The 12,692-nt window shown below is 44.6% G+C and overlaps 1 protein-coding gene across 1 annotated transcript in view; it reads left to right on the forward strand.

Moving 5' to 3' along the window:
• The window catches only part of NDST4 (N-deacetylase and N-sulfotransferase 4), a 70,091-nt gene that overhangs the window by 55,795 nt on the left and 1,604 nt on the right, over positions 1 to 12,692 (forward strand). Inside the window, exons 7-14 of the mRNA XM_032108249.1 lie at positions 2,701 to 2,883; positions 3,796 to 3,892; positions 3,991 to 4,114; positions 4,986 to 5,160; positions 6,204 to 6,374; positions 7,673 to 7,782; positions 10,634 to 10,736; positions 10,987 to 11,505. Of these exons, the coding sequence (XP_031964140.1) occupies positions 2,701 to 2,883; positions 3,796 to 3,892; positions 3,991 to 4,114; positions 4,986 to 5,160; positions 6,204 to 6,374; positions 7,673 to 7,782; positions 10,634 to 10,736; positions 10,987 to 11,106 (1,083 nt within the window). The 3' untranslated portion in view covers positions 11,107 to 11,505. The remainder of the gene's footprint in view (positions 1 to 2,700; positions 2,884 to 3,795; positions 3,893 to 3,990; positions 4,115 to 4,985; positions 5,161 to 6,203; positions 6,375 to 7,672; positions 7,783 to 10,633; positions 10,737 to 10,986; positions 11,506 to 12,692) is intronic.

Raw genomic sequence — 12,692 nt, forward strand, 5'->3', positions numbered from 1 at the left:
GCTATGGGCCAGGGCCAAACAACCAGCAGGAGGAAAGGACCTGAAAGGGAACATTGATCCTATTTAATTATGGAATAGCTGAGAGGATGAGGTGGAACACATTTATACCTAAGTTTGGTAATGGATGTTTTCATTGCAAGTGTTTGATCAATGAATAGGGAGAGTTTCAGATACGAACAGAAAGGAATCAGCCAATATTTTATTCCCAACACGGGATTGCCATCCTTGAGATTGTGTTGCACTTCAGCTGTGCCCTCCAAGGCAGGTGGCTAATCTTTGTCCAAAACCAAGTGCTTTTAGCTAAAGCTGTGCTAAGTTTGGCAATTACAGGGGGAAAAACCCTCTTTATTCTGCATTAACAGGGCTGTGCTTCCAGAACAAGCACACAAACTCTGAGTACCGAATGCAGTTTCAAGGCACTGGTTTTACATTCCAATATTTTTTAAAGAAGCCCTTTGTTTCTCTCTGCTACCTACTGGAGGTTTCATTTTCTGTGTAACACAAGCCTGCACATACAAACATTTCATATAGAGAAAACACTGTATATCTAAAGTCTGGATGTAAGTGGTGTTAAGTAGCCCTAGGAACAAGAACCAAATAGTGAAATGGTGTGATGGGCCTGCCATTAGTTTACAAACAATCTGATATCATCCATGCTCTAAGTATGAACAGTTAAAACCTATTGCCTTTAGTCTCAAGTGACTTGGAGGTAGAAGGCAAAGAACTAAATACAGTTTTATTCCATGAATAACGCATCATATCTGGGTTTTTTTCACTTCCAAAAAGACCAACAGGGCAAAAGAAGCCAAGAGAGATGTCCGAGATCTTTTGACTCCATAAAGAGTGATTAATTGGATCTTTTAAATTGGTTTGCAGCCTAATGAAACTCCTAAAATAAGCTAATACTCATCTCCTACAAGTAAATTTTAACATTAAAAACAATCTCATCCATTTTCAAGTGTAAACAAAGCACAAAGAGCACACAGATTTACTTGCTTACTTCATTTGCTGCAATAATATTAAATGTCATTGGCAGACCCTTTAGCACTTCTCAAACAAACGCTCCAGAGACGAGGTGATATTCTCCACCGACATTTCCTACAAGTCTTTTCCTTTTCATCACTTTAAAACAGTTTGCAGCAAGAACTTTTCACATTTACAGGAGTTGAACTGGTTGAAACTAGGAAGGTTCTGTTTGTGTTGGCTGAGTTTTTTTTTGTGAGGAGAGAATGATTTATTACCTTTCTTGTAAGTTTCTGGGGTAGTACATAGAGACATGCACCAAGTTTAGGGTAATTTTAAGATTCACTCTGTTTATGTCAAATACTTGGGGTCATAAAATGCACAGGCACTGGAATCCACCAAATCAATCCACAGAAAAAAAGAACTTGTACAGTTTCCAATCTCTGCTCAGCAGAAGCCCAGAGCAAAATAAAAGTGAAGAATAAATTACTTTTTGTGGCATGAAACGTGCACAATGCAAACCCACTGCAGAAGGGCCATGAGGGACACTTTCTCCTAAGCTCCATCTGTCTCCCCCTTTCAAAAGTACTAAAAGCCTTGTTAATAATTTAACAAGCTAATGGATGTGTTTTCAAACATCGGGGGCTGATGTTCAAAGAAGCACCACCTCAGCACAGCAAGACGGTGAGGGTTGGAAGCTAGTGGCTTCTTATCCCATGGTGTGCTAGGGACAACAGAGCAGGAGCCTGCTGGAGGGAAAGCTCTCTCTCCAGGTAGATCAGTGCTAACAACCTTCCTGAGACACACACAGAGGTATTTTAGAGCTTATCTCCAGCCTATCTAAGCCACACTCCAGGCTCCAAAGGCATGCTGCCCGAACACTGTCGCCCATGCCCGGGTTGTGTAAGGTGTCACTCAAACTACATTCAGCTGCCCTCCAGACACATTAATTTAATTAATTTTGAGTTTAAAAAAATCAAAATTCACTGACCTAAACATGACTCCTGTAGCAGCTTTCAAAGGAGGAAGTTGCACGTGCTCTCCTGCAACCTCTTCCCTGCTGCCTGCACATGACTTTACAATCTCCTTCCCATTCCTAATCATCCGAAGTGAGGCTCACCTGGACACAGCCAGCTCTCTGCAAAGCAAACCATTTCCCTGGCACTCAGGTGTCCTCACTGTTGATAGCTAATTTCTTCAGAATGAGGTGCTTCAGTCCCCCAAATCTGCCTGGTTTACACCCCCAGCCCTCCCTGCAGCTGTAATCAAATTCCACTATCAGTCCACCCTGTCTCAGGCCAATGCACTGACTAAAACAGCCAAGTGACAACATTCAGTTTGATGACATCTTCATAAAAGTAAATAATGACAATCTACAGGTAAACCAGCCGCAAAACTGAGTTTAATCACCTCGTGGAAAGAAAATGCTGCAAAATATATTTGTCACATTTTTGTTATAAACTCTCTTTATCCCTCTGAAGTAAATCATGAGATCTACAAAGCAGTGGCCACATAAAGGTTGATAAAAAGACAGAAGTTATTTCAGCTTTAAGGAGAAAAAAAAAAAGACGTACTTAGGTGAGACACCATCATTCCCAAAGCCTGGGAGTTTTCCTGTGTCAGAACTTATTCCCCTACTTACAGCCATGCTATTCTAAGCAAGCCAGCCAGCACTGGGGAGAGACAGCATATCAAAATTTTGGTGTGCCATGCCTGAAAGGCTCCTCTTGTCCCCAGATCAGCATCTTCATGACCCACCTGTCCAACTACGGGAACGACCGCCTGGGCCTGTACACCTTTGCCAACCTTGCCAGCTTTGTCAAGAGCTCCACAAACCTGAAACTGCAGACACTGCCCCCGGTGCAGCTGGCTCAGAAGTACTTCGAGCTCTTCCCCGAGCAGACAGACCCTATCTGGCAGGTAAAATCACATCCTCTTCCTCCTCCAGCTGCTCATTGGAATAAGCATATTTTCCTCTAAAAAGCCTATTTTATGAATGGGAATGTGATCTCAACAATGTAATTTCATGCTTACACGTACCGGGCTCTTCTCTTAACTGGAATACCATGAGCCACACTGTGCTTTTGGCTACACAGGCATAAATCCAGGGTGGCACCAAGGAAACCTGTGCAGTTATTTAGGGTTTACACTGGCAAAAAGGTGCAGAAATTTTCCCCTGTTATTTTTGGCCCAGCTACAAAGGAAGTATAAATCTATAATATTTCCACTGAGCTGCAGCAATTCCCATCAGTTAACGATTTCCTCCATTATATTTCATTAATTTTATTCACCAGCAAAGTGCATCCTCTGTTACCAGTCAACACTATGCAAAAGCAGCATCTGTATGATAACTGCTTTAAAGAGCAGCCAGTCCCAACCTCTTCTGCAGGGCCTTTTGTTCACAGGTTTTTATTTTGCATTCACAGGTAGTAGAAAGATAAGGAGATGAATAATATCCCGCATTTCTCTTTTGTCCTTCCCTTTTGCCCTTCCCTTTTGCGTTCTCACGTAAATTAAAATTGGCACTAAGCCCCGTGCATCTGAAACCATTCTGACAGCTCAAAAAGTAATGCCTCGAAGCTATTCAGAGGTTTCCATTTTAACCTCAAATGGAAACGTGATTAAATCAATGTTTCAATCTTTTTTTTCCCGCTTTCTTTTCCGTTTCTGCTAATGACTGAACCTAGTCCTCAGTCATTCAAAACCATTATATACACACTGTGGGATTTTACTACTCAGTGTAGGGCTCTGGCATTAGAGCATAACATTGAGACCCTGCAAAGATTTAGGATCCCACCAGTGTGATGTGCACAACCACCTTTTCTCCTTCAGAACCCGTGTGACGATAAACGACACAGGGATATTTGGTCCAGAGACAAAACTTGTGACCACCTACCCAAATTCCTGGTGATAGGACCCCAGAAAACAGGTAAGAAGCACAAGCAGAGCTTTAAAAAAGTTTCTACCAAGTCAAAGGTATTTTATTTTTTTTCTGTTTCCTAATGGCATCTCTTTTTGTTGTCATAGGAACAACAGCCCTTTATTTATTCCTTCTTATGCATCCTTCCATTATCAGCAATCTCCCCAGTCCAAAAACTTTTGAGGAAGTTCAATTCTTCAATGGCAACAACTACCACAAGGGAATTGACTGGTAAGAAGAATGACAAAACCAAGGTGTTCATTCTTAATACATGGAAAATCACAATGGAACAATTCCAGGAGCAGGTGTGACATCGCCTTAATTACTGGATGAATTGGTTATGCTTGGAATTACCAGACAGAAAGAGAATCTAATTGGTAATGATGGGACATGTAATCAAGCCCCTAATTTTGTTTAGATATTACAGGAAGAATTTTCTGAGTTTTCACACAAATGAATGCAACAGCTCTGTCATGATTTCTGTCTTCATGCTGAATAACATCTCTGTCTTGTCATCGCTGTAGGAGCACTGACTTACACTCTGTTCCTTCCAAAGTGGCTTTTCATGAAGTGAGGTTTGATTCATCTCTTCACGAGAATCCATCCAATCAATTTTAGATGGAAAAGACCATTCAAAGCCAAAATTCAAATCTTGCCTTCTGAAAGTGTCCAAAAGCAAAGATGTGTCAGTTCCAAAATGAAGAACTTCAACAATGTTAAATTTAAACAGTTTGACATTTAAATGTTGACATTAAATGTTGACATTTTGAAGCTTTTCCCATTTTTTTCTGCAGCTAAAACTGAACTCACTCCAAACTGGTGAAAGATATCCCTTTGACACTGAAGTTATTAGCAAAAATCCCATCCATCTCAGGAAAAACCTAATTACCAGACTTCATGAGGGCTTTAGCTATTACCAGCACCACCTAAGAGCCAAGATGCATTCCCATTATTCCAGTCTGGGCTGAGCTGAGAAATTCAATTTTGCTTCTTGAGAATTATGTCTGAAAATTCACCTTTTCACGCACCATGAAAATGGGAAGCATGGGGACATGACCCTTTTGTGCTGCTGCTAATTCTAACAAGTCTCTTCCCCTCCAAGGTACATGGATTTCTTCCCCACTCCTTCCAACATCACCACCGACCTCCTCTTTGAGAAAAGTGCCAACTATTTCCATTCTGAGGAAGCTCCCAAAAGAGCTGCTTCCCTCATCCCCAAGGCCAAGATCATCACCATCCTCATCGACCCGTCTGACCGCGCCTATTCCTGGTACCAGGTACGGCCTTTGCCTCAAGGAATGGACAGTGGGACCAGTGGCAGGGGATGATGGCCAGCATCAGTGGGATTCTGTGTCCTTGAGCAAGAAGTGGGAGCTACTGCACAGCGCTGGCACTGTGTGGAAGCAGGAGGATGCTGGATGCCAGTTTTTGCAGTTGGCACCTGTGACACCTGTGTCAGAAATGATGAAACTTCCCAGCACAGAGCTGCCACCAGCTGTAAACAAACAGTTTAATCTCAATTACAGCTGACAGGGCAGAAAGGGAGAGCAGTGCTCCTCACCCAGGGACCTACACAGGGAGAAGGAGCGTGGCCCAGCCAGGGAATCAGAGCTCCTGATGCTGAGGGTCTGGCACCACATCCCTTCCTCGAGTGTGTAAGCTCAGCAATGTGCAGGGGTGCACAAATGGACCCAGCGTCTCCAGCCGTTTCCAAGGAGTTATGAAGAGCTGTGTCTGGAGACGCTGGCTTTTTTCTCTCCTTGGAAATAAAAGCAAGGCTGTTGTTTTCCCCTGGAAACTTTCCCCTGGAAACTCTTCCTTGCCTTTTATTAAGCCCACACCCATCTGCAACAAAATCGGCACTATTTAAAACCTCTATTTTTAGAGAAATGTATAAGCATGCTTGTGAAATCTGGCGTAGGCGTACACATAAGGGAAACACTAAATGCAGTGTTAAAATAGACACAGATTAATAATGCTGGAATAAGCATGAAATACATCATTTCTGATGCTGCCAGGAAGTTCTGCAAGGAATAAAACATGGCCAGGGGCTGCAGTTTGCACCCTTGTAATATCTCATTGGCACCTTTACGACTGCCAAGGCAAAGTAGTAAAACAATGGCTCCTCACTCCCCAGGGAGAGCCTTGACTGAATGGTGTCCCCACCCTGCTTCCTTGGCCCCCATCCCCCTCCTACCTGGCAGAGGTGGCACTGAGGGGGAGCCGAGGGCTGCCGGCACAGCCCTCCTGGCAGCTCCCGGAAGATTTAAGGCTTAATCTTCAGCGTCCTTGTGAAACGTATTTCAATATCTCCCACCAGCACCAGCGCTCCCACGAGGACCCGGCTGCCCTGAAGTTCAACTTTTATGAAGTGATCACGTCCAGCCCCTGGGCGCCGTCGGAGATCCGGGCGCTGCAGAGGCGGTGCCTGACCCCCGGCTGGTACGCGCTGCACATCGAGAGGTGGCTCACGCACTTCCCTGCCTCACAGGTAATGGCCAGGCTGTGGCCCAAGAAACCTGCAGCTGCAGCATGAGACATTGTGGGAAGGTCTGAAGAATTCCTTTAGAAAATTCCAGGGCTTTTTCTAAAAAGAAATTTCATCCTGCTTCCCACTCGGTCCCTATCATAGAAAGCGTCACATTTATTTGATCCTGTTGTGGAATTGGCCTTTCTCAGGGCTAGAGCATAGATTCCTTCTTTTGCCCCCTCTTCTTTCAGATATTTTATTGAATTGTTTTTTATAACCTTTCCCATGAAAAATTTACCCAAACACATAGACCTAAAGAAGATTTCCATTGCTAAAGTAATAATACTAAAATAACCCAAAGCAAACATTTTAGTACCATAAAGTACATGCATGGGCACTCTTTATCCAAGGACATGGTCACAGGTCAGTTCATATCTGTACCTACTGTAAGAAAAAGTTGTAAAAGGCTGTATAATAAGTGAGCAAAGGAACAAGGATCCCCAGAGACTGCTCTGTGTGGGACAGAATTTTGCTGAAAGGAGGCAGAGCTGAGTGTTGCCTGCTTTGTCATGGATCCAGGGGAAAAAAAGAACTAGAAGCTCTGTCTTCTTGCACTCCTCCTTTTTTCTTTTTATACAGCCTCAGCTGTCCTACAGAGAGGACAAGCAGGTCAATCCCTTTTCCAGGAGAAGGGAGAAAATCTCAGTTAGTCATTTACTTCCTTCTTTCACCTCTGGCCTTTCTACTCTTTCATAAATGGGGTGGGAGTCCTGCCCAGAGCTGCTGAGCTTGCAGCAAGGGCAGTATTGCCCTGGGAGCAAACAGGCCACATCTCCTCATTGCCCACCTCATCTCAACTTAGTCCTCCAAAGGAGATGAGGATGTCCTGGCAAATTCTGAGCATGCAAAGTGTGCTGAGCATCCCATGCCCTGTTCCCTGGGCTCCTTCTCTGCCCTCACCTGGGGCTGCTGCCCTCTCTCCTCAAGATTTTCCACAGACACATCATAAACCGCAACAATATTTTACATTCTTTCCTTATCTCTTTTTCTCAGAATTCTCTGAGACTCAGGTTTGGTTTGGGAGGTTTAACTCCTGCACATGAACAAGGTGCCCACACAGAGTTACAAGGTGCCCACCTATGCAAATTCAACTCAATGAAGTAAAAAGTGAACCTAAGAAGTTCACCCATATGAGTGTTATTAGCACTGTACAAAGTCATGTGCTAATTTAAATCCAGGTTGCCACAGAAGTGAAATAATGCCATTACTTTGTTAACCTTGGTCCTGTTTCCAAGAAAGTGCCATATTTACCCCTGCAGTTGCTCATTATTGATGGACAGCAGCTGAGAAGTGACCCTGCTACTGTGATGGATGAAGTGCAGAAGTTTCTGGGAGTCTCTCCTCATTATAATTACTCCGAAGCCCTAACGTGAGTGTATTCCTCTTGTGTCTGCCCTGTGGGATCCCAGGCTACATCCCCTCCCACCAGGATTCCTTGATTATTAATTACAAACAGATGACACATCAGGACAACTATAATTTTGAAAAGCTTGGGGTTCTCTTCCCTCAGTCTCCAGGAGCTGAAGCCCGCTGAGTGTCAGGTGTGGAAAGTCTGGCTTAAGTGTTTTTATCATTCCCCTAGGAGCCTGATGGCAGAGGTTGGGTTAGAAGCACTCGTTCCCTAATCCCATTTCCTGTCTGGATTTCCATGTACGGTTGAGACTCCTGCAGGGGCAGGAGTGGGCTGAATTCCCCTCTCCCCTCTTAGTCCAGCAGAAAATTGTAAGAAGCTTTTGCCCTGAGCATTGTGTGAGGTGCATCATCTCCTTACAGCTCCAGCCCTGGGATATCTGTGGGCTGGGAAGCCTGGCACTGCAGCTGAGGCTTTTCCAAGTCCCCTGTGCAAGCAGAGAGCACGAGCCAGCACATGCAGTGGGAAGCAGAAGAGCCTCTACTTCACCTTCCCTGCAGGCTGGTCCTGAGGGAAAACACAACCACGGACTTTCCAGCTGCCCCACACTGCTCCTCTCTGCTCACAATTACCATTTAATGTTTCCTCTCCTGGGAGGGTTCAGCTTATTTATATCGTGGGTTCAAAGTAAGACTTCAGTGCTTAAGAAAGTTGGTCTGCCAAAACCTTTTTCTAGAGGAAATATTTTGGATTTCAGAATGCAATTTTTTAAGTCACTGGTTTCCTAAGCGGATGGAAGAGAGGAGGAGTCTGAGCACAGAGCTGAGCTACTGATGTTTGAACAACTCACAATTGCACATCTGCAGTGCCTTCTGCTGGGTTTTTAAAATACACACCCACAGACATACATCTTCCTTTCTGGAACTAAATTAAAGTCAGTGGAGTCGCACAGCAGGAAGAAATTTGGCCTCTCTACTGGTTTGGGCAGGAAAAATGGATTGTAAACAGATCCATAAAATTATGCACTCCCTGTTTAGAGGCATCAAGAATGCAAATGGGCTATGGAAGCACGCACTTCTGCATGGATTTGGGATGGAAGGGAAAAATGCATTAAAGTATGTAGCTGCTTTTTGTCCAAGGGGAAAAGATTGCATAGGATTGTTCCTAGTCATTACTGCCTAACAAGTGCACACCGCACATCTTTAAAGGTGTCAGGAAGCAGCCTGAGGACCCAGTCCTGTGAACAGCACTGAGCAACAAGTCCATCACCCTGAGTAATTATGTGAAAGTCTTGCAGGGGAGTAAAATCGACCGAGGCAGAAGGGAGGCGCTATCCAGAGCCATGGGAGGGGAGCAGAGGGGACCCAGAGGCGGGAGAGGCAGGGCTCGAGGAGAACACAAGATCAGAGGAGTGTGCTTAGGAAAATGTTTTCCCTTGGAGGGCTGCTACATTCTGTCAGAGAACAAGAGAAAAATCCTCGTGGTGGCATTGCTTGGCTCTTCCCTCGCAGGCGTTCCCTGCCTGTGGCATCAGGTACTGCCTTCCCAAAACCCTGCTTCTCCCCCAGGCTTAGTCTGCAGGGATGGGAAGACAACCAGGCCTCGAAAGGTTTCTGCTGACAGCTCTAAAACGCTCCCCTGTAACTTTAGCCTTAGGGCTATCACTATTTTTAAATAAATACTTCCACTGTGCCCAATTACGTTCACAGAAGCCCTGAGAGTTCCGTGATTTCTGAATGCAGAGGGTTGAATTCATCCTGAGCTGTCTCACCCTCTTTTCCCCTTCCCAAATTTGCACATCCTTTTCATAATATTCAACAAGCTCCTTCTGAGACAGAAATATTGTTTGGGGCATAGTTTTGCCGTTTCCCTTTTACCCAGCACACGATACTGCTGCTCCTCCTGGGAAATTAATGCAAGGCAGCTAAAGCACTTCACCATGCATGGAGCAGATGGGAAAGGCCAAAGCAGAAATGAATCTATCATCAATATACCCATTTAATCAATGATTTATTTGTTTTTAATTGATACAGCTACAGAGACAATTTAGGAAACAAAGGTCAGGCCTGCATTAATAGGCTGGGCAAGAAAAAATCCATGAAGAAGGTTCACCCTCCTCCTGGAATTCGTTCACTTCTGTACAGCAGCAAATTGCAGGTGCATCCGTGTTGTACGGACAGAGCCGGGGCAGAGAGGTGCTGTGTAACTAATTAACTCCATGTCCTGGCCCATTATCCTTCATCTTTTTCAAACATCTGCTGAGCAGCAGGAATGTGCAGCATTTGGATGTTTTATGCCTGCTGCAAGTCCCACAGCAATAAATTCCAAACTTAACGCCACGTGCTGTTCATTCCTCAGTGAGTGCGTGTTTCCAAGCCTTAATCTAAACCTCCTCTATCTCTGCATTTCAGACATCACAATCAAATTGCATGCTTCAGATAAGGCTGCTAAGACAGTGTTTATGCTACAATGCCATCTTAGGAACGAAAATGGTATTTAGATGCAGTGATAGGGAGCAGCCAACTTCTCAGGCGGGTTAAATCATCAGCACCCAACCAGCGCTTCCTTAGGAGGCCTGCAGATCAACACTTCACCCCGTGTGCTGGACAAGTAGAACAAACATTAGCCAGTGCAGGTAGAGCACAATGGGAAAAGCTTCCTGCCTTGAGCTACTTCCAAGGCAGATTTGTGGGAGAAAAATGAATCCCCAGAGTTCACACAGGAGAGGAAAGCTGTTTCCCACTCTGTCCTCAGAATTCCAGTCATCTCGAGAGATGCGTGCAGCAATAATTGTTGGCTAACACTGATGTCTCAGTAGCCAGGAGATGTTTCTGTAGCGAGGTCTTTTAAAAGATGTGATCCTCTATAGGTTTGACCCTCAGAAAGGCTTCTGGTGCCAGTTATTGGAAGGAGGGAAAACAAAGTGCCTGGGGAAAAGCAAAGGTCGGAAATACCCACCAATGGACCAAGAGGTAAGGGCTTTTCAGAAATTTATGGGAGCAGTTTTAATATTGACCCTAAATAAACGCACTTTTTATTTTTATTATTTGTTGTATTTTCACTGGGTTGATACTTCAAAAAATCAGAAACTTGAGCTTTGAAAGAGAGAGGATTAAGTGCCCCTGTGAGCGCCCTCTGTGGGGCTCAGATGCTCAGTGCAGAAATGCCCGCCGGGTGGGTTTCCTTTTACCCTGATCCTGGTTTGTTTTTCCCCCTTCCCAGTCTCGAGCATTTCTGTCGAGCTACTACAGAGACCACAACGTGGAGCTGTCCAAGCTGCTGCACAGGCTGGGGCAGCCCCTGCCCTCGTGGCTGAGGCAGGAGCTGCAGAAGGTCAGGTAGCACCGGCGGGGACCCCGGCCAGGCCCATTCCTGCCCCTCAGACCCCCCGCTCCTCCGGCTCACTCGGGATCGTCAGGACAGGACCTCATGGACACCGCTCTTCCCAGCAAAAACAAACCAACAAACCATAAGAGAAGAAAAAAAACCCAAATCCGACAACTGTTCGTATGCACGTGCTGACAGTGGAGTAGTGTCGACCCCTTTTGTCAGCTCCCAGGAAAGACCACGGAGCTACGTGGCATCCCCCTTTATCCAGACCAGGATCCGTGCGTAGCCTCGCTCCTCCCTTCGCCAGGAAGTACCAGAAACTATGTGTAGGACGGATTGACCTCGGATTGACAAATTGCAGTCTGTCAGGACACGGGCAAAGGATGGGAACATCTCTCACTGGACTGGGAGGTTGGTCATCCACTGGGCTTTTTCCACATTTGTTTTCAAATCCTTTTAAATTCCAGGCAGGCCATGAAAACAGGGCACTGCCAATAGCCTAATATTGACAGTTTTGTTTCTATTTGCAAAGCAGTGTTGTTGCTCTGAAGCCTTCAGACACTGGGTGAGTCATTTAGGGTCTCAGTCTGCAAGCTGTTGCAGAAAAATTACTTGAATCACCTTTTTTTTAATGCTTTGGACACAAACTACAGTCTGCTGAAGCACAAACTCTTTCTGTAGGCTTTTATGGAGTTGAAGGGACAAACACAGCAATTGTATATCCCATATACATGTATGACATATATATATCTTCATTCCCAAATATCTACCTGGTGTATCTCTAGATCAGACACACACTTAGTCTTAAATGCCTGCTTTTTGTGCCCACAGGGAAATGAAAGGGCTTTTTACCAAAAATGTTATATGAACTGTTCTTGGTTCTCAGAGCTGGGGGAGCAAGGTCAGCAAGGCTGGGCAGCAACTCGTTGTTTGTCCTGTATGGAGGTCGTTCCTCAAAATCTGGAAGTGGCAAATACATGTACTTGTGTGTAACATACAAACTCACACCCCCTTATCTTATAGCACTGATAACAGCACAGATGGCTGCAGTAAGGAGGGCTTTGGATAAGTAAGGCTTGGTCAGAGAAGAATATCTAAGTCGGCCACTTGATAGAATTATAGCTGTTAAAATGCATTAGAATTGGCTCAGCTTTAATTAAAAGAGGACTGCCTATCTTCTTGATTAAAAGCTAAACAAACATGACATTGGTTTCAGGAGTGTTTCAAGGAAATGAGACAAACACTATAAAATCCAGAAAATTATTTCTTGTTCTTAGCTTTTCATTTAGAAAGAAGTCTGTCTCTCCAGCTCTCAGCTCTGTAATGGCACCATGTCCTGAAAATACACCGGGTATTTTTACACCTCACTGTTACTTTTTGAGTTTGAATGGGCCTCACATTTCCCAGAGATCTCGTGTTCTATTGAAAAGTGACATTTGAATTGACTTCATTATGTGTCATAAAGATGAAATAACAGTATTTCCAAGTTTCATTCCCTCCACTTGTAACAGGACCCATCAGCACGGAATTTCCCTGGACCACCGTGTGACAGAGGAGCCTTTGTGAACTGTCTGTAAATGATCTCCGTTGCTTTTATG

This window comes from Corvus moneduloides, chromosome 5 (assembly GCF_009650955.1).
Source record: "Corvus moneduloides isolate bCorMon1 chromosome 5, bCorMon1.pri, whole genome shotgun sequence".
Lineage (NCBI taxonomy): Eukaryota > Metazoa > Chordata > Aves > Passeriformes > Corvidae > Corvus > Corvus moneduloides.